General features: G+C 46.0%; 1 protein-coding gene across 1 annotated transcript in view; it reads left to right on the top strand.

Moving 5' to 3' along the window:
- Positions 1-20790, top strand: part of LOC110494829 (LIM and cysteine-rich domains protein 1) — a 31185-nt gene extending 10395 nt beyond the window's left edge. The window contains exons 5-8 of the mRNA XM_036950954.1: positions 4119-4268; positions 4590-4805; positions 17377-17592; positions 20345-20790. Coding sequence (XP_036806849.1) covers positions 4119-4268; positions 4590-4805; positions 17377-17592; positions 20345-20482 — 720 coding nt within the window. The 3' untranslated portion in view covers positions 20483-20790. The remainder of the gene's footprint in view (positions 1-4118; positions 4269-4589; positions 4806-17376; positions 17593-20344) is intronic.
- The last annotated feature ends 725 nt before the right edge of the window (positions 20791-21515 follow it).

Genomic DNA, 21515 nt, shown 5'->3' with positions numbered 1-21515 from the left:
CCTCAAGGGTCCCTGTGGACAAAAGGCCTGGTCGGACCTGGTCGAGCGCCTACATTTTTAAAGAGCTCCATTAAAGATTTGCTCTCTTCCAGATTAGGACCTGACTGTAACAGCAGTGAGCCTCAGCCAGAGGCAGCATTGAGGTGTGATGTCGTAGAGGTCAACACGGTTCCAGGCATTTCCCACCTTTAGTCAGTCAGAACTGGTCCGTCCACAGCCACCATCACCACAGAGCCGTATGTTTAGAGTTCGGCTCTTTTTAGATTTGTTTTCTTCTTATTCTAGTTATTCAGGTACATAGCATGTTTGTTTCTATTCCCCATTTAATGTTAATGGGGAGCTCAGTGGTGGATGAAGTACCCTGTTATATATATACACCATAAACTCAAGTATTTGATCAGTTAAGTTGGCTGATGTTGATCAACATTTCTCTGGCTAGCTAACGGAGAATGTAATCTAGCTAGCAAGATGCCTTAAAATTATCACCTCAAACTTTCCAAATGCCAGTTGTTTTTCGGGTTACAGCTCATGAAGTATGGTTCATCACCTTCTCACCCCCGGTCTCCGTGGTCAGGCATCTCACCTACCTCTCAGTTATCGTTCAGGGGACGCGCTGCTGTAAGTGACAAGCTGTCTTTCCAGAGCGAGCCCTGATGCTGTAACTAGCACATCGGTTGTCTCTTCTCTCTTCAGTCGTGTGCTGCGTTCTGTAATGTAAACTCAAAAATCAAATCAAATGTATTTTTATAGCCCTTCGTACATCAGCTGATATCTCAAAGTGCTGTACAGAAACCCAGCCTAAAACCCCAAACAGCAAGCAATGCAGGTGTAGAAGCACGGTGGCTAGGAAAAATCTCCCTAGAAAGGCCAAAACCTAGGAAGAAACCTAGAGAGGAACCAGGCTATGTGTGGTGGTCAGTCCTCTTCTGGCTGTGCCGGGTGGAGATTATAACAGAACATGGCCAAGATGTTCAAATGTTCATAAATGACCAGCATGGTCCAATAATAATAAGGCAGAACAGTTGAAACTGGAGCAGCAGCACGGCCAGGTGGACTGGGGACAGCAAGGAGTCATCATGTCAGGTAGTCAGTCCTGAGGCATGGTCCTAGGGCTCAGGTCCTCCGAGAGAGAGAAAGAAAGAGAATTAGAGAGAGCACACTTAAATTCACACAGGACACCGAATAAGACAGGAGAAGTACTCCAGATATAACAAACTGACCCTAGCCCCATTGGCTGAGCCTTGGATACAGCCAGTAGTGATCCAAACGCATCACTCGTTCGCTTACAGCCAAAGCCCCCCCCCCCCCCCCCTTCTCATGGGATCTACGCGAATGACAAAGATCACCTATTTTTTTTATTTAAAATGGCGAATGTCTGTCCCTGACAGATACCCTTACAAAAACTACTTAAGTAAAAAAATACTTTGAAGTACTACGTAAGTACTTTATACCACTGGGGAAGCGAACATGTTGTAGTGTCATGTTAATGGAGTTCTAACATGGATGCTATAGAATGTTGTAGTGTCATGTTAATGAGGTTCTAACATGGCTGTTATAGAATGTTGTAGTGTCATGTTAATGGAGTTCTAACATGGCTGTTATAGAATGTTGTAGTGTCATGTTAATGGGGTTCTAACATGGCTGCTATAGAATGTTGTAGTGTCATGTTAATGGGGTTCTAACATGGCTGCTATAGAATGTTGTAGTGTCATGTTAATGGAGTTCTAACATGGCTGTTATAGAATGTTGTAGTGTCATGTTAATGGGGTTCTAACATGGCTGTTGTAGAATGTTGTAGTGTCATGTTAATGGGGTTCTAACATGGCTGTTATAGAATGTTGTAGTGTCATGTTAATGTAGAAACCTTAATGTTCCACCTGTAGAATGGGCTGTGCATCACCTAGTCTGACCTACACAACAGAAAACTACATCGGATTGAGAGTTTCATTTCATCTGTTATATGATCTCAATGTAGTCTTTGCTTAGCATTTTTTTTCTGACACTGTACAGATGTATATTTCTGTTAGTGGTACAGTGAATATTAGTGGTCTCTCTATAAGAATACCTCAGTTGTATGATGCAGCGAGAAACAGGATCCAGCCTGCCTGCTAAAGCCTGTGTGTGTGTGTGTGGGCCTCTCCTGCCTGTCTCCCTCATGCTCTTAAAGCCAGGGCTGGCTTCATCAGGACACACTAATGACAGGCATGAGTGATGAGCTTTACCCCAGGATTGTAGAGTGGTGAGCTTTACCCCAGGATTGTAGAGTGTGAGGCAGACAGAGAGTGGTGAGCAGAGCTTACCCCTTAAAGAGCGCTGTAGCCCACCCTATCCATCCTAGATGTGCTTACAAAGAAAACCTCAGTCACATTGGGTTTTCTGACAGACGTTTACTATTTACAGAGGCTGTTAGGAATGTGTTTGACATCTGTTATTAGGGGAGAGATGAAGGATGATTGGCTGTTTTGAGAGACTAGCTAGATACGTTTTTGTTAGAGATGGAGAGAAGAGGAACAGAGTGGCGTGCCAGGACACAGAGCGCTGACAGAAGAGAAGCAGGGTTGTCCTAGGTCACAGCTGTGGTTTGGTAGGCCCAATAGTCGTGGTGGTTGGCTTGATTAGGGAGGTAGGGATGGAAGGCTCTGCTAGCGAGGCAACATTGTGTTGACAGCAGCCTGAAGGCTGAAGGAGAGAGTGATGGTCCCCCAGCTCTCTCACAGCACTGTGAGGGTTAGCTGATTGGCCAGCACTGTGGAACCGCTCTGGAATGTGTGTGTGTGTGCGTGCCCCCCCCCCCCCCCCCCCCCCCCCAATAAATAAAAATGTCTGCCAAGAGGTTTTATTTGTCTTAACGCTAGTTAGACTGCTCTTAAAGTGGTGGTGTTAAACATCACCATAAAGGCTGCTCTGTTAATAACAACGAGTCAGTGTTGCAGCGTGGGTAATGCGGTCTGCTGCGGTGTGGGTGTGTATGGGGCAGCACAGGGAGATGGGCCTCGGAGAACTACAGTGTGAATGGACCTCTCTGTGCTCTGTTCCCTAACAGGGACCCTGTCGATTAGAGCAGTGGTTCCCAACCAGGGGTAATAGGGACCCCTGGGGGCACTTGGTCTAGCCACAGGGGGTAAAATGCACACGAAGGGGGGGCGGGGGGGGGGGGGGGGGGGGTAGTAGTAATCTAGGCAGAGCAAAATTCAGTTGAGAGCAAAATTCAGTTGGAGGTACAGTAACTGATTTTAAAGGTTAGGAACCACTGAACTAGAGGTTGTGTTTCTCCACTACCGGGAATGGGGGAACACGCCGCGGTTGTCTCCCATATGGCCCTGGTCTAAAGTCGTTCACCACCTAGGGAATAGGGTGCTGTTTAGGTGCCGCTGTAGGGTGTAGCGCAGTTCCCTTTTTTAAAAGGCTTTTCTCATGTTAAAGGAACCAATCTCCGGTCCCAAAGCCACTTGTAGCTGCTGCTGACTATACAGTCCTTATTTTTAACAAACAGAACCAATCAAAGATGAAACTCTATCGTTTAGCTGAAGCAAAATACTTAAGTATTTTACCCAGCTCCTAAAAGTAACACAAATACTTGTCTGGACATGTTAGATCTGGGGCTATTGTTGCTGGTGCAACTCAATATTAGGAAGGTGTTTCTACTAATGTTTGGCATACTCAGTGTATATCTTGTAAAGCGACGGGAGGGGGGGGGGGGGGGGGATTTGTTCATTTGAATTTCATGATTTTGTTTTATTATTTAAACGTGGAACATGAATTGCATCATTCAAGTCGGGAGTGTGTCCCAAAAGTGATGAATTAATAGAGCCCCTCAGAGCGAGTTGATATGAGCGAGGGGGTGGTTTAGGATTTACGGCCTCTCTCTCTCTTCTTACTCCCTCTTTCTGTCCTCTCTCCGTCCCTACCTGTGTCTGTCTCTCTTCTTACTCCCTCTTTCGGTCTTCACTCCTCTTTCTGTCCCTACCTCTGTCTCTCTCTCTTCTTACTCCCTCTTTCTGTCCTCTCTCCATCCCTACCTATGTCGCTCTCGCTCTCTCTCGCCCTCTGTCGCCCTCTCTCGCCCTCTCTCGCTCTCTCTCGCCCTCTCTCGCCCTCTCTCGCTCTCTCCTTTCCAGGCCATGCTGTATATGGAGTTGCTCCCAGAAGAAAAGCGTCCTGTAGCAGGGACTGAGGGAGCGATGTACCGGCGCAGGCAGCTGATGAGACAGCTGCCTGTCTACGACCAGGACCCCTCCCAGTGCCACGGGCCACTACCAGAGGATCAGGTTAGATTTGATTTGATTCACTATTTTGGGATTTGTCCACATGATAGTTTGATAGTGTGCTCCATCACTTCAGTTAGGTTCTTAGTCTCAAACCTCACACACCCGAAACAAACGCGATTTGATATGAAGAACCTTTTTAAAGAGCATTATTAACCCATTATGTATTTTAACATACATTTGACATTCATTTAGTTTAATTAATAAATAATTAATTACGGTCTATAAGGTGTATATTCCATCCTCAACTATGATTTAATGAATGTAATGTTTGTTACTGACAGAACATTTATTTCCCATCTTTGGTCTTGTTCCTTCCACCAGCTCCAGGCCATGTCTGTCTTCATGAAGCGCTTCAAAGAGGAGGCTCTAGGAGTAGGGGAGGTGGCGCTGCCTGGGGAGGGAGGCGCTAACCCTCCGCCCGTCGTCAAAGGAGAAAAGCAGAAGGACGGAACTGGGAATGGGCAGGCCACCAATGTCCAGCCAGACCCTGTTGATACTCCTACCACCAATGGGACTGGCTGCTGTAAAATTGAATATGTAAGTCATGGTGTCATTGTAACTACAATATTTACAGGAAGGTTTGCTTTAGCTTGCCTGACGTGTCAGATGGGCGGGTTTTGCAGTTTTTGGGAGTAACTATTCGATTGGTTCCATTAAGCACAGATTAAGTTTTTGATTTCTAATAGTACTTGAACCCAGGTCTGTTTTGACCCCGTCTCTCACCTATCCTCAGGCTCTGCCTGCTCTAAAGAGGTGGCCTCCTACGCCACTCCAAACCCTTTCAAGCCTTAGGCTACTTTACGTTTCTCTTTCACTACTCCATTCCTTACTTTTATCTCAGCACCCCTGGACTCTGAAGGAGAGATGTTTTCCTACAAGAATAATTAGATTTTTTTTTAAATTATTTTTTTTACAGAAAATGTATATCTTTGTTTTGACATTCATATTACAAATGCTTAGTTCTCTTCACGTTTTAATTATGTTGAACCATAAAGTTGACATATAGGAGTTAAGATTAGATTGAATGGTGGGTTGGTTGCTGTGGGTGAAAATACAGCACTTGAAGGAAGAGGACATTAGAAACATACGTATACAGTTGAAGTCAGAAGTTTACATACACCTTAGCCAAATACATTTAACCTCAGTTTTTCACAATTCCTGACATTTAATCATATTAAAAATTCCCTGTCTTAGGTCTGTTAGGATCACCACTTTATTTTCAGAATATGAAATGTTAGAGTAATAGTAGAGATTTATTTCAGCTTGTATTTCTTTCATCACATTCCCAGTGGGTCAGAAGTTTACATACACTCAATTAGTATTTGGTAGCATTGCCTTTAAATTGTGTAACTTGGGTCAAATGTTTCTGGTAGCCTTCCACAAGCTTCCCACAATAAGTTGGGTAAATTCTGGCCCATTCCTCCTGACAGAACTGGTGTAACTAAGTCACGTTTGTAGGCCTCCTTGCTCGCACACGCTTTTTCAGTTCTGCCCACACATTTTCTATGGGATTGAGGTCAGGGCGTTCTGATGGCCACTCCGATACCTTGACTTTGTTGTCCTAAAGCCATTTTGCCACAACTTTGGAAGTATGCTTGAGGTCATTGTCCATTTGGAAGACCCATTTGCGACCAAGCTTCAACTTCCTGACTGATGACTGATGTCTTGAGATGTTGCTTCAATATATCCACATAATTTTCCAACCTTATGATGCCATCTATTTTGTGAAGTGCACCAGTCCCTCCTGCAGCAAAGCACCCCCACAACATGATGCTGCCACCCCATGCTTCATGGTTGGGATGGTGTTCTTCGGCTTGCAAGCCCTCCCCTTTTTTCCTCCAAACATAATGATGGTCATTATGGCCAAACAGTTCTATTATTGTTTCATCAGACCACAGGACATTTCTCAAAAAAGTACGATCTTTGTCTCCATATGTAGTTGCAAACCGTAGTCTGGCTTTTTTTCTGGACGTTTGAGCAGTGGTTTCTTCCTTGCTGAGCAGTCTTTCAAGTTATGTTGATATAGGACTCGTTTTACTGTGGATATAGATACTTTTGTACCTGTTTCCTCCAGCATCTTCACAAAGTCCTTTGCTGCTGTTCTGGGATTGATGTGCACTTTTCGCACCAAAGTACATTCATCTCTAGGAGACAGAATGCGTCTCCTTCCTGAGCAGTATGACTGCTGCATGGTCCCATGGTGTTTATACTTGTGTACTATTGTTTGTACAGATGAACGTGGTACCTTCAGGCATTTGGAAATTGCTCCCAATGATGAACCAGACTGGTGGAGGTCTGCAGTTTTTTTCTGAGGTCTTGGCTGATTTCTTTTGATTTTCCCATGATGTCAAGCAAAGAGGCACTGAGTTTGAAGGTAGGCCTTGAAATACATCCACAGGTACACCTCCATTTGACTCACATGATGTAAATTAGCCAATCAGAAACTTCTAAAGCCATGACATAATGTCGGGAAGTTTCAAAGCTGTTTAAAGGCACTGTCAACTTAGTGTATGTAAACGTCTGACCCCCTGCAATTGTGACACAGTGAAATAATCTTTCTGTAAGCAATTGTTGGAAAAATGACTTATGTAATGCTCAAAGTAGATGTCCTCACCGAACTGCCAAAACTATAGATTGTTAACAAGAAATTTGTGAAGTGGTTGAAAAACAAGTTTTAATTTCGCCAACCTAAGTATGTAAACTTCCGACTTCAACTGTTTGTCTTTAACTCCAGGTAATGTAGATGTAGTGTATTTTTCTCCTGACTGGTATGAACTAGACATTTTCCCTCGTCAGATTCTGTTGCTGTTACTGCACACACAGCTTGCTAGCAGTTTCCTATTGGGTAGATAGTAAGGCTAAGGTGAAGTTGGGGAAAAACGGGGCCTGGAGTGTTTGTAGGATATATATATATATATATATATATATATATATATGCATGTATGTATGTATGTGGAGGCTATATACAGGGTGTTACGGTACAGAGTCAATGTGGAGGCTATATACAGGGTGTTACGGTACAGAGTCAATGTGGAGGCTATATACAGGGTGTACCAGTACAGAGTCAATGTGGAGGCTATATACAGGGTATATATATACCTTCCTCTCAAGTTCTTGGCTCTTTCCAGAACAGTTACATTTTCCTTGAATCTCAGGAACTTGAGCATCCTGCCTGACTGGTTGCATCACTGCCTGGTATGGCAAACTGCTCGGCCTCCGACCGCAAGGCACTATAGAGGGTAGTGCATACGGCCCAGTACATCACTGAAGAGGGTCTGGACCTAAAGAAGATATTTAAGTCATTAAGAGAACATCTGTTCTGTATGTGAATCCATGATAATGAGAGAAATCTGATTTTCTTCCAATCGAGGAGGAACAACATGGTTGTGGACGGAATTGCAGAATCTCCACACGAGACCTGGACAGAGTCTGAGGACAAAATGAGTAACTGAAGATGGACCACAGGAAGTTTGAGGTGGAGCGCACCCACAGAACTGAAAAACCCACCACTGGCCCAAGTGACAGGCCCAGGCACTTGGTGGTCAAGTTCCTGAGATTCAAGGAAAATGTAACTGTTCTGGAAAGAGCCAAGAACTTGAGAGGAAGGTATATATTCCTCTACTAGAACTATCCTGAAGCTGTGCGCCAGAAGAGGAAAGAACTGATCCCAGCCATGAAAGCTGCCAGAACTGAAAAACCCACCACCAGCAACGTTGCTGTTGCTGTATATATTCAGAGCCATATCCCTGTACATACGCTATGACGGGCTCATTGTCCACCCTCCCATCCAAAAGCCTGGAAGGGATGAGGGAGCCAAGGCTATGCGTTTGTAGCTTCTACCCTGCAACACACACACTTATTTACTTAATGGACTGCTGAATGTATATATTGTGGCAGACCAGGGGGTTTGGTCAAGACGTTTACCCAGATCAGACACGGACAGAGAAGGATTAGTTTCAAGGGTGTTTATTTAAATAATAGTTATAAAAGAAAAGGTCTCCCCCATGAGACCCTCTCTGGGATACCGTCTTCTGGCCTCCGGGTCTTGCTGTATCCCCCATGAGACCCTCTCCGGGATACCGTCTTCTGGCCTCCGGGTCTTGCTGTATCCCCCATGAGACCCTCTCCGGGATACCGTCTTCTGGCCTCCAGGTCTTGCTGTATCCCCCATGAGACCCTCTCCGGGATACCGTCTTCTGGCCTCCGGGTCTTGCTGTATCCCCCATGAGACCCTCTCCGGGATACCGTCTTCTGGCCTCCGGGTCTTGCTGTATCCCCCATGAGACCCTCTCCGGGATACCGTCTTCTGGCCTCCGGGTCTTGCTGTATCCCCCATGAGACCCTCTCTGGGATACCGTCTTCTGGCCTCCGGGTCTTGCTGTATCCCCCATGAGACCCTCTCCGGGATACCGTCTTCTGGCCTCCGGGTCTTGCTGTATCCCCCATGAGACCCTCTCTGGGATACCGTCTTCTGGCCTCCGGGTCTTGCTGTATCCCCCATGAGACACTCTCTGGGATACCGTCTTCTGGCCTCCGGGTCTTGCTGTATCCCCCATGAGACCCTCTCTGGGATACCGTCTTCTGGCCTCCGGGTCTTGCTGTATCCCCCATGAGACCCTCTCCGGGATACCGTCTTCTGGCCTCCGGGTCTTGCTGTATCCCCCATGAGACCCTCTCCGGGATACCGTCTTCTGGCCTATGGGTCTTGCTGTATCCTGTTTGGCACACACACTCAAATTCCCTCGTTTCCGCTCAGGCACTGTCTCCAACTACACAGAAGTCACCTTACTTCCCCCAGTCCCCTTGTGTGCTGCCCTTCTGGCAGCTTTATGGGCCTTGCACAGCTGGTGAGCAATCAGCCCTTGATTACTCACCAACTCCCCAATCAGCCCCAATTAGTCATGGCTGGGGAGCCCGTCGAGACCTGGCACGTTGAGCAGATGGAGCCATCGCCTCGTGATGTACACTCCATCTGCTACCAGGCCTTGACGAGTCTACCCCTGGTGGCTGACCTGCTGTATGCCACAAAATATATTATCTTGCTTTGTTTACTCTTTTCCATATTATGTCTATCTCTGATAAGCTGCCCAGGAAGGGCTGAAAATAGGCCAGTTAATGAAATCAATAACTTGCTAACATCTTAATACAGTGGCTTGCGAAAGTATTCACCCCCTTGGCGTTTTTCCTATTTTGTTGCCATACAACCTGAAATTAAAATTGATTTTTGGTGGGGTTTGTATCATTTGATTTACACAACATGCCTACCACTTTGAAGATATAAAATAAAACGTTTCTCTACAATAAAAATCTTTATTGTGAAACAAACAAGAAATAAAAATAAAAAAAACAGAACTTGAACATGCATAACTATTCACCCTACTTTGTAGAGACGCATTTTGCAGCAATTACAGCTGCATGTCTCTTGGGGTATGTCTCTAAGTTTGGCACATTTAGCCACTGGGATTTTTGCCCATTTCTTCAAGGCAAAACTGCTCCAGCTCCTTCAAGTTCCACTGGTGTACAGCAATCTTTGTCATACCACAGATTCTCAATTGGATTGAGGTCTGGGCATTGACTAGGCCATTCCAAGACATTTAAATGTTTCCACTTAAACCGCCCGAGTGTTTCTTTTAGCAGGATGCTTAGGGTCATTGTCCTGCTGGAAGTTGAACCTCTGTCCCAGTCTCAAATCTCTGGAAGACTGAAACAACAGGTTTCCCTCAATGTCCCTGTATTTAGCGCCATTCATCAGTTTCCCAGTCCCTGCCGATGGAAAAAGATCCCCACAGCATGATGCTGCCATGGAGATGGTGTTCTCGGGGTGATGAGAGGTGTTGGCTTTGCGCCAGACAGCGTTTTCCTTGATGGCCAAAAAGCTACATTTTAGTCTCATCTGACCAGAGTACCTTCTTCTATATGTTTGGGGAGTCTCCCACATGCCTTCTGGCGAACAGCAAACTTTTTTTTATTTTTTTTTTTAAGCAATGGCTTTTTTTTCTGGCCACTCTTATGTAAAGCCCAGCTCTGGAGTGTGTGCATTAAAGTGGTCCTATGGACAGATATTCCAATCTCCGCTGTGGAGCTTTGCAGCTCCTTCAGGGTTATCTTTGGTCTCTTTGTTGCCTCTGATTAATGCCCTTCTTGCCTGGTCTGTGAGTTTTGTTGGGCGGCCCTGTCTTGGCAGGTTTGTTGTGCAATATTCTTTCAATGTTTTAACAATGGATTTAATTGTGCTCTGTGGGATGTTCAAAGTTTCTGATATTTTTTTTATAACCCAATCTGTACTTCTCCGCAACTTTATCATTGACCTGTTTGGGGAGCTCCTTGGTCTTCATGGTGCCCCTTGCTTAGTGGTGGTGCCCCTTGCTTAGTGGTGTTGCAGATTCCGGGGCATTTCAGAACATATACTGAGATCATGTGACATTTAGAACTTTGTTCTAAAGCTATATCTGAACCCATTGGATGCAGTGATCACAATATAGTGGCTATATCCAGGAAAGCCTGTAATCAATCCCACAAATGCTGATGCTCCAGATACTCAACTAGTCTATAGAAGGTCAGTTTTATTGCTTTTTTAAATCAGGACAACAGTTTTCAATTTTGCTAACATAATTGCAAAAGTGTTTTCTAATGATCAATTAGACTTTTTAAAATGATAAACTTTGATTAGCGAACACAACGTGTCATTGGAACACAGGAGCGATGGTTGCTGATAAAGGGCCTGTGTACGCCTATGCAAATATTCCATAGAAAATCTGCCGTTTCCAGCTACAACAGTCATTTACAACATTACCAATGTCTCCACTGTGTTTGTGATCAATTTGATGTTAATTTAATGGACAAAAAAAAAAACAAGGACATTTCTAAGTGACCCCAGACTTTTGAACGGTGTGTGAGACAACACTACATAAATAGACCCAGGACAACGACAAAGCATCTCAGAAACACATGACAACACAGCATGGTAGCAACATAACAACAATACATCCTATCACACACACACCTACTCATTCAAGGGGTATTGCCAACCATGTTGGAGGTACATTTTAAACAATCAAAGTTTTGTTATCGATTTAACATGAGATGGCAGCAGCTTTCCACCAAAGTGTTTGTGTCCTGGGTGACCTACTGGTGATACTGTTGCGTTATCCTCTGCACGGTTGTTGTTGAAGTTCACCAGTCACTCACTGCAAGTCCCCATGCTTCAGGTGTAACCTGTGCTTGCTTGGGCCACCTGTCATTAGATCATTCTCCTTGTATTACTGAGGAGAGTAATATAGCCGGGCGTGTTCTACTGATGCTGAAATGCAAATTCCATTAATATAGAATGGATACCCGCAATCAGTCACACACCTGGCTAACTTGATGGGTCATGTAATCATCTGGTGAAGTGGAGTCTTTTGTTTAGACTTGTAGCTAGCAACTAGCTAAACAATGAACCATAATCCCAATCCATAGAGCATTAGCAATACAAACCGGTTGTCATAACTTTAGCTGGCTAATCAAATAGGTTAAATGTTAGCTAGCAATGCAAATGGATTTCTGAGATACTATTACTACACAGATCATACATGTAATTTTAGCTAGAGAGACAGCCATCTAATGTCAGCTGGCTAGCTAACCATTAAGCTTTAACTTGCAATGAAAAAATAACTTTCTGACAAAATTCAGAAACATATGTTACGTTCCCCAGTTTCTGTTGTAGTTCGTGTATTTGCATGTGTTTATTTCAGGAAATGGCTTCCTGAAATCCCTCAAGCAGCTGATTGGTCAACTCCATGGCTAATTGGAGAGCTGACCCCGCCCCCTCGTCAAGACGCAGCTGTCTCCAATTACCCATTCCTTCTGAAGCTATATAAAAGCCTGTTCAGGAGAGAGATCATTGCTGGGAAGTCATTGCTGAGAGATTGAATGTGAGGGAGATTCATTGCTGAGAGATTGAATGTGAGGGAGGTCAGTGCTGAGAGATTGAATGTGAGGGAGGTCAGTGCTGAGAGATTGAATGTGAGGGAGGTCATTGCAGAGAGATTGAATGTGAGGGAGGTCAGTGCAGAGAGATTGAATGTGAGGGAAGTCATTGCAGAGAGATTGAATGTGAGGGAAGTCATTGCAGAGAGATTGAATGTGAGGGAGGTCAGTGCAGAGAGATTGAATGTGAGGGAAGTCATTGCAGAGAGATTGAATGTGAGGGAAGTCATTGCAGAGAGACTGAATGTGAGGGAGGTCAGTGCAGAGAGATTGAATGTGAGGGAAGTCATTGCAGAGAGATTGAATGTGAGGGAGGTCAGTGCTGAGAGATTGAATGTGAGGGAGGTCAGTGCTGAGAGATTGAATGTGAGGGAGGTCAGTGCAGAGAGATTGAATGTGAGGGAGGTCAGTGCAGAGAGATTGAATGTGAGGGAAGTCATTGCAGAGAGATTGAATGTGAGGGAGGTCAGTGCAGAGAGATTGAATGTGAGGGAAGTCATTGCAGAGAGATTGAATGTGAGGGAGGTCAGTGCTGAGAGATTGAATGTGAGGGAAGTCATTGCAGAGAGATTGAATGTGAGGGAGGTCAGTGCAGAGAGATTGAATGTGAGGGAGGTCATTGCAGAGAGATTGAATGTGAGGGAGGTCAGTGCAGAGAGATTGAATGTGAGGGAGGTCATTGCAGAGAGATTGAATGTGAGGGAGGTCAGTGCTGAGAGATTGAATGTGAGGGAGGTCAGTGCAGAGAGAGGAGGCTGATGGCTGTGGATAATTTACTGTGTTAGTTGTTGGTAGCAGTTGGTATGTTCTGTGAGTTTGTTGCTCAGGTAGAGCTTATTTGATGTCCTTTTGTTTCTTAGTTTGTTTGGGAAATGATTTGTTCCCAGGGGGGAAGGGGAAGGCACCTAGGGAGTGCTTAGGCAAGAGGCCTGTGGGCATACATATACCTGCAGTATATTCACTGTCTAGGCACAATAGGTAAGACCTGGGCGGACCACCTCCTGTATTTTGGTTAGGGCACCAGGTGGTGCTAAATTAGGTAAGTAGTGGGTAGGCAGGTAAGATGGGAGAGGGGGGGCTTTGAGATTTACTTTCTTTGCTTTGGTTCCGTCCAGCCCCTTTTCCCCATAATACCGTGTACAGGAATAAAGTCCTTGTAAAACGGTACCACATTCTGCCTGTTGTCATCCTTACTCACCCCTACAGTCCATACCTCTTTCACTTCACGGAGAGTTGAGTTGTAGCAGGGTGTTGCGTTCCCTCTTCATAGAGGTGTGCCTAACAACTTATAATATCTGAAACTGTATCTAGACTCTTACCTGTATACATGGATGAACGCTTCACGGCAGACCGGAACCCCTTTCATTAAATAAGCTGTCCTGTGCTGTTGTGTCAAGTCACTCCGGTTCACACTGACCGCGTGCAGAAAGTAGTCCGTCACAACTTTCTCCCACTGATCTTTGTCGATAGCGCCTGATAAATTCAGGGCAGCGACGTTATTGAGAGCAGTAGCAACACATTTGCAGTTCTCCATGGCTAATGTTTTTTTATATATTTTGAAAAAAAAAAAAAAACTGCAGTAGAAATGAATACAATTTGATAATGAATCGGGTTGGACATGGCGAGAGGAGATGCTTTTCGGAATGGTCTGCCGTGTAGCATCATTTGTATATAAAATTAACTGCTCGTTATGTGCATTTGTCACATGCGCCGAATACAACAGGTGTTGTACATTACAGTGAAACGCTTACTTACAAGCCCTTAACCAACAAGATGTTATTAAGAAGTTTTCAGATAAAAAAATTAATTAAAAGTTAAATAATTAAACTGCAACCATAAAATAACAATTGAGGCTATATACAGGAGTCGATGTGCGGGGGCACTGGTTGTTGCCGGTCTCAGCCAATCATGGCTAGCGGGAAGGTTCCTATCTTTTTTTTTTTTTTTTTTTGTGGCTAAACCAACTAGGCTCATAATTTAACAAGTTTATTCATATTTACAGATGACATACACATTTGTTAAGGCACATGAAAGATCAAATGTTCCAGAAGGCATTTCTGCCAAAAAAAAAGCATTTGGATAAAGCAAAATAAACGTTAAAATGCCTCATGTGAAGTCGTGACTTGCGACATACGCCTAGTTTCCTGAAACTAGTCACTTTTTTTAAATTTATTTTTTATATAGACAGGTGTTTGCCTTCCCAAATCACGTCCAATAAATTGAATTTACCACAGGTGAACTGTGGAAACAGGATGCACCTGAGCTCAATTTAGAGTGTCATAGCAAAGGGTCTGAATACTTACGTAAACAAGGTATTTCTGTCTTTGTAATTTGCAAAAAAATGTCAACCTGTTTTTGTGTGTGTGTGTGTGTGGATATGGAAAAAAAATAGTCATCAAGGCTTTAATGTAACAAAGTGGAAAAAGTCAAGGTGTCTGAATACTTTCTGAATGCATCGTATGTAGTTTTATCCTGGAGCTGTTCTGGTCCATTAATGTTCTGTGTTATGTCATGTTCTGTGTTGGACCCCAGGAAGAGTAGCTTCTGTTTAAGCAACAGCTAATGGGGATCCTAATAAAATAGCCAATACCAAATAGACGTTATAAAACAATGTCTATCAAGCCTTTTCAGAGTGACAGTTATACTATAGTCTAGGATTATGACAAGATAGATATAGATGTTTTTTTTTTTTTTTTTTCCGGTTAATTTTGTATTGTGGACAATCATTTTGGTAAAAGCACAGCACATACAGCAAATGTATGCAAGTCGTTCACATCTGAAACAGTCATGAGACACGCTGTCTTCTAGCGTTGTTGTCAGATGAAAACATCTGATCTCCAAACCAGAACAGTTTTACACGTAGTTACTGGTTTTTTTTCTTCAATCCACCCGACAGTGACGATGGGAAAAACCCAGGTAGGATTCTTGAACTCATAAGAAGGAAGCGGTGAATGGGTTGTCTTCACACACTGAGGTCCAAATGGTTCCCTTTATAATACACTACTTTTGACCAGGGCCCACTTGGCTCTTTGACCAGGGCCCACTTGGCTCTTTGACCAGGGCCCACAGGGCTCTTTGACCAGGGCCCATTTGTCTCTTTGACCAGGGCCCACTGGGCTCTTTGACCAGGGCCCATTTGGCTCTTTGACCAGGGCCCACAGGGCTCTTTGACCAGGGCCCATTTGTCTCTTTGACCAGGGCCCACTGGGCTCTTTGACCAGGGCCCACTGGGATCTTTGACCAGGGCCCATTTGGCTCTTTGACCAGGGCCCACAGGGCTCTTTGACCAGGGCCCACTTGTCTCTTTGACCAGGGCCCATTTGTCTCTTTGACCAGGGCCCATTTGGCTCTTTGACCAGGGCCCACAGGGCTCTTTGACCAGGGCCCATTTGTCTCTTTGACCAGGGCCCACTGGGCTCTTTGACCAGGGCCCACTGTCTCTTTGACCAGGGCCCACTTGGCTCTTTGACCAGGGCCCACTGTCTCTTTGACCAGGGCCCACTTGGCTCTTTGACCAGGGCCCACTTGTCTCTTTGACCAGGGCCCACAGGGCTCTTTGACCAGGGCCCATTTGTCTCTTTGACCAGGGCCCACTGGGCTCTTTGACCAGGGCCCACTGGGCTCTTTGACCAGGGCCCATTTGGCTCTTTGACCAGGGCCCACAGGGCTCTTTGACCAGGGCCCACTTGTCTCTTTGACCAGGGCCCACTGGGCTCTTTGACCAGGGCCCATTTGTCTCTTTGACCAGGGCCCATTTGGCTCTTTGACCAGGGCCCACAGGGCTCTTTGACCAGGGCCCATTTGTCTCTTTGACCAGGGCCCACTGGGCTCTTTGACCAGGGCCCACTGTCTCTTTGACCAGGGCCCACTTGGCTCTTTGACCAGGGCCCACTGTCTCTTTGACCAGGGCCCACTTGGCTCTTTGACCAGGGCCCACTTGTCTCTTTGACCAGGGCCCACTTGTCTCTTTGACCAGGGCCCACTGGGCTCTTTGACCAGGGCCCACTTGTCTCTTTGACCAGGGCCCACTTGGCTCTTTGACCAGGGCCCATTTGTCTCTTTGACCAGGGCCCACTGGGCTCTTTGACCAGGGCCCACTGGGCTCTTTGACCAGGGCCCACTTGGCTCTTTGACCAGGGCCCACTTGGCTCTTTGACCAGGGCCCATTTGTCTCTTTGACCAGGGCCCACTGGGCTCTTTGACCAGGGCTCTTTGACCAGGGCCCACTTGGCTCTTTGACCAGGGCCCACTTGGCTCTTTGACCAGGGCCCACTTGTCTCTTTGACCAGGGCCCACTTGGCTCTTTGACCAGGGCCCATTTGTCTCTTTGACCAGGGCCCACTGGGCTCTTTGACCAGGGCCCACTGGGCTCTTTGACCAGGGCCCATGGGGCACATTTTGGGACACAACTTTGTAAGTGCCTGTAGGGCCCTTGTCTTTTCACCCTAGTCAGTGCGTTTGTGGATGGTGATAAAACCAAGGATTTATGACTCAGTGAGGCAGTCTGTGTTCAGCTGCTAAGGAAAGGACGTGTTTATGCTAAAATATCAACGGAATAAACCTTGCTGGCTACAAATGTCATACAAATGTGGGCGGAGGAGTTCTGTTCTCTCTCTGTCTTTGTCTCCATCTCTCTCTCTCTCTCTGTGTGTGTGTGTGCGCTCAAGTGTGGACAATCCTTTAGCTTCAGATGTTAGTCTCACTACAAAGTGACTGTACGTTGACATTGCTTTCAACTGATTGTCATTGTGGCTCCATCGAACGCTATATAAAAAAACTTCTATGTAGTACACAGGCCATCATTACGAGAGAGGACGACAGCAAACAGACGGAGAGCAGTATGAAAACGACTTTAAAGGCTGACTAAACATCTGCCTTTGATTGCTTGTATTATAACATGGATTGCACCATGTTTCGCGCTTGGCCTTAGTGCTGTGGTGATGTGGGCTTTGAGAGAGGACGATGCACGATCATCATGTTGTGTGGATTTGACAGTATACTGGCAAGTGGGTTATCCCCCCCCCCCACCCCCCATTCCTGTGGTGTCAGTTTGCTCAATGTAGTTGTTTTTGTCTCCCCCTGTTCCCTCTTATTCCACTCCCCCCCCCCCCCATTCTCCCTCGACTCTCCCCTCCTACAGCATTGCAGTGGTTGCGGGGAGCTCGCCCCCCTGGACAGTCCTGTGGTGTATGCAGAGTGGGCGGGCTACGACAAGCAGTGGCACCCGACCTGCTTCGTGTGTTCAGAGTGTGGAGAGGCTCTGGTGGATCTTGTGTACTACTGGAGGGAGGGAGAGCTGCTCTGTGGAAGACACTACTGCCAGAGGACCAGACCACGCTGTTCGGGATGTGATGAGGTGAGGGGGGGGGGGGACGGAGAGGAAGGGGGGCAGGAGGGGGGCGGAGTAGGGTACTCTGTGGAAGATGGTACTGCCAGAGGACCAGAACACGCTGTTCAGGGTCTGACGAGGTGAGGGGAGACTCATGGAAATAGGATGAACATTATTGTCCCAACGGGAAAATTGTCTTTGAGACACAGAACTGCTGTATACAAAATAGACTCTGTACAGTCGTGGCCAAAAGTTTTGAAGATGACACAAATATGTTTTTTCACAAAGTTTGCTGCTTCAGTGTCTTTAGATATCTTTGTCAGAAGTTACTACGGAACTATGAAGTATAATAACAAGCATTTTCTAAGTGTCAAATGCTTTTATTGACGATTACATGAAGTTGATACAAAGAGTCAATATTTGCAGTGTTGACCCTTCTTTTTTAAGACCTCTGCAATTCGCCCTGGCATGCTGTCAATTAACTTCTGGGCCACATCCTGACTGATGGCAGCCCATTCTTGAATTTGTGGGTTCTTGTTTGTTCACCCACCTAAGGTCTGGGGAGTTTCCTGGCCATGGAACCAAAATATTGATGTTTTGTTCCCCGAGCCACTTAGTTATCACTTTGCCTTATGGCAAGGTGCTCCATCATGCTGGAAAAGGCATTGTTCATCACCAAACTGTTCCTGGATGGTTGGGAGAAGTTGCTCTCGGAGGATGTGTTAGTGCCATTATTTATTCATGGCTGTGTTCTTAGGTAGAATTGTGAGTGAGCACACTCCCTTGGCTGAGAAGCAACCCCACACATTAATGGCCTCAGGATGCTTTACTGTTGGCATGACACAAGACTGATGGTAGCACTCACCTTGTCTTCTCCGGACAAGCTTTTTTTCTGGATGCCCCAAACAATCGGAAAGGGGATTCATCAGAGAAAATGACTTTACCCCAGTCCTCAGCAGTCCAATCCCTATACCTTATGCAGAATATCAGTCTGCCCCTGATGTTTTTCCTGGAGAGAAGTGGCTTCTTTGCTGCCCTTCTTGACACCAGGCCATCCTCCTAAAGTATTTGCCTCACTGTGTGTGCAGATGCACTCACACCTGCCTGCTGCCATTCCTGAGCAAGCTCTGTACTGGTGGTGCCCCTAAATAAACCATTTATCTGATCATCAAGAACTTCAAGGAGAGCGGTTCAATTGTTGTGAAGAAGGCTTCAGGGCGCCCAAGAAAGTCCAGCAAGCACCAGGACCGGCTCCTAAAGTTGATTCAGCTGTGGGATCGGTGCAATCTTACTGGCAGCAATATCCTTGCCTGTGAAGCCCTTTTTGTGCAAAGCAATGATGATGGCACATGTTCCTTGCAGGTAACCATGGTTGACAGAGGAAGAACAATGATTCCAAGCACTACCCTCGTTTTGAAGCTTCCAGTCTGTTATTTGAACTCAATCAGCTTGACAGAGTGATCTCCAGCCTTGTCCTCGTCAACACTCACACCTGTGTTAACGAGAGAACCACTGACATGATGTCAGCTGGTCCTTTTGTGGCAGGGCTGAAATGCAGTGGAAATGTTTTTTGGGGGATTCAGTTCATTTGCATGGCGAAGAGGGACTTTGCAATTAATTGCAATTCATCTGATCACTCTTCATAACATTCTGGAGTATATGCAAATTGCCATCATACAAACTGAGGCAGCAGACTTTGAAAATGTATATTTGTTTCATTCTCAACGTTTGGGCACGACTGTACATTACACACTAGACAAAATACATTAATTGAATGAGGGATCCCAGTGCTATTCATTCTGATTCTATGGGAGACGACCGCAGAAACTGCATCTCTGCAGTCCAGAAACTGCATCTCTGCAGTCCAGAAACGGCATCTCTGCAGTCCAGAAACGGCATCTCTGCAGTCCAGAAACGGCATCTCTGCAGTCCAGAAACTGCATCTCTGCAGTCCAGAAACTGCATCTCTGCAGTCCAGAAACTGCATCTCTGCAGTCCAGAAACGGCATCTCTGCAGTCCAGAAACGGCATCTCTGCAGTCCAGAAACGGCATCTCTGCAGTCCAGAAACGGCATCTCTGCAGTCCAGAAACGGCATCTCTGCAGTCCAGAAACGGCATCTCTGCAGTCCAGAAACGGCATCTCTGCAGTCCAGAAACGGCATCTCTGCAGTCCAGAAACGGCATCTCTGCAGTCCAGAAACGGCATCTCTGCAGTCCAGAAACGGCATCTCTGCAGCCCAGAAACTGCATCTCTGCAGTCCAGAAACGGCATCTCTGCAGTCCAGAAACGGCATCTCTGCAGTCCAGAAACGGCATCTCTGCAGCCCAGAAACGGCATCTCTGCAGCCCAGAAACTGCATCTCTGCAGTCCAGAAACGGCATCTCTGCAGTCCAGAAACGGCATCTCTGCAGCCCAGAAACTGCATCTCTGCAGTCCAGAAACGGCATCTCTGCAGTCCAGAAACGGCATCTCTGCAGTCCAGAAACGGCATCTCTGCAGTCCAGAAACGGCATCTCTGCAGTCCAGAAACGGCATCTCTGCAGTCCAGAAACGGCATCTCTGCAGTCCAGAAACGGCATCTCTGCAGTCCAGAAACGGCATCTCTGCAGTCCAGAAACGGCATCTCTGCAGTCCAGAAACGGCATCTCTGCAGTCCAGAAACGGCATCTCTGCAGTCAGATGCAGTATTTTGATCTGTTTTTTTGGTTCCCTAGAGAAACATTTGATCCAATAAAGAACCCTTAGGATGTGTGTATCTTTTCTCCTCTGGTTTGCAGCTGATCTTCTGTGAGGACTACAAGAAGGGGGGAGATGGCCAGGCGTGGCACCAGGACCATTACTGCTGCTGGCGGTGTGGCCAGAGTCTTGACAGCCCCTGTTCCTGTCCCCAAACACCCAGCCCCAAGCCTGTTTAGGCCCTCCACCACCCAGCCGTAACCAAGACCGCTTCTGACAGTTCCTGTCCCCAAACACCAAGACCAGTTTGACAGGCCCATGCTCTTTACACCAAACACCAAGACTGGTTTAAACTCCCCCTTTACCCACCCACCAGCAAAGCCATTACACCAAGGCTGGCCATCTTCTAGAGATAAAATCACATAATATGTATATGATAATGATGTCACTGAGCTAACCCTTCTCTCGGGGACCTACAGTACCCCTGCAGGATTTCCATTAATTTCCTTTTAAACCTTTAATAAAGTCCTCAGTGATTGGTTGTGAACTAAGGGCTCTTCCTTAGAGGCTGAAACGCATACATGACTAGTCATGGGTGCCATGTTAGAATGCAGTAACTAGCTTATATTGGCAGTATCAGGTAGTCATTAGGAAGGGCTGTCTCGGGAGGTTCACCACTATACATTATCCAGAAATACACTATATATATACAAATGTATGTGGACACCCCATTCAAATGAGTGGATTCGGCTATTTCAGCCACACCCATTGCTGACAGGTGTATAAGCACACAGCTATGCAATCTCCATAGACAAACATTGGCAGTAGAATCACCTTACTGAAGAGCTCAGTGACTTTCAATGTGGCAATGTCATAAGATGCCACCTTTCCAACAAGTCAGTTTGTAAAGTTTCTGCCCTGCTAAAGCAGGTCAATTGTAAGTGCTGTTATTGTGAAGTGGAAATGTCTAGGAGCAAAAACGGCTCAACCGCGAAGTGGTAGGCCACAAGCTCACAGAACAGGACCTCTGAAAATCGTCTGTCCTTGGTTGCTACACTCACTACCGAGTTCCAAACTGCCTCTTGTAGCAACGTCAGCACAATAACTGTTCGTCGGGAGCTTCATGAAATGGGTTTCCATGGCCGAGCAGCCGCACACAAGCATCACCATGAGCAATGCCAAGGGTCAGCTGTAGTGGTGTAAAGCTCACTGCCTTTGGACCCTGGAGCAATGGAAATGTGTTCTCTGGAGTGATGAATCACACTTCACCAT

Source organism: Oncorhynchus mykiss, chromosome 17 (assembly GCF_013265735.2).
Source record: "Oncorhynchus mykiss isolate Arlee chromosome 17, USDA_OmykA_1.1, whole genome shotgun sequence".
In the NCBI taxonomy this organism is placed as follows: domain Eukaryota; kingdom Metazoa; phylum Chordata; class Actinopteri; order Salmoniformes; family Salmonidae; genus Oncorhynchus; species Oncorhynchus mykiss.
This window is presented reverse-complemented; position numbering and strand designations above follow the sequence as displayed.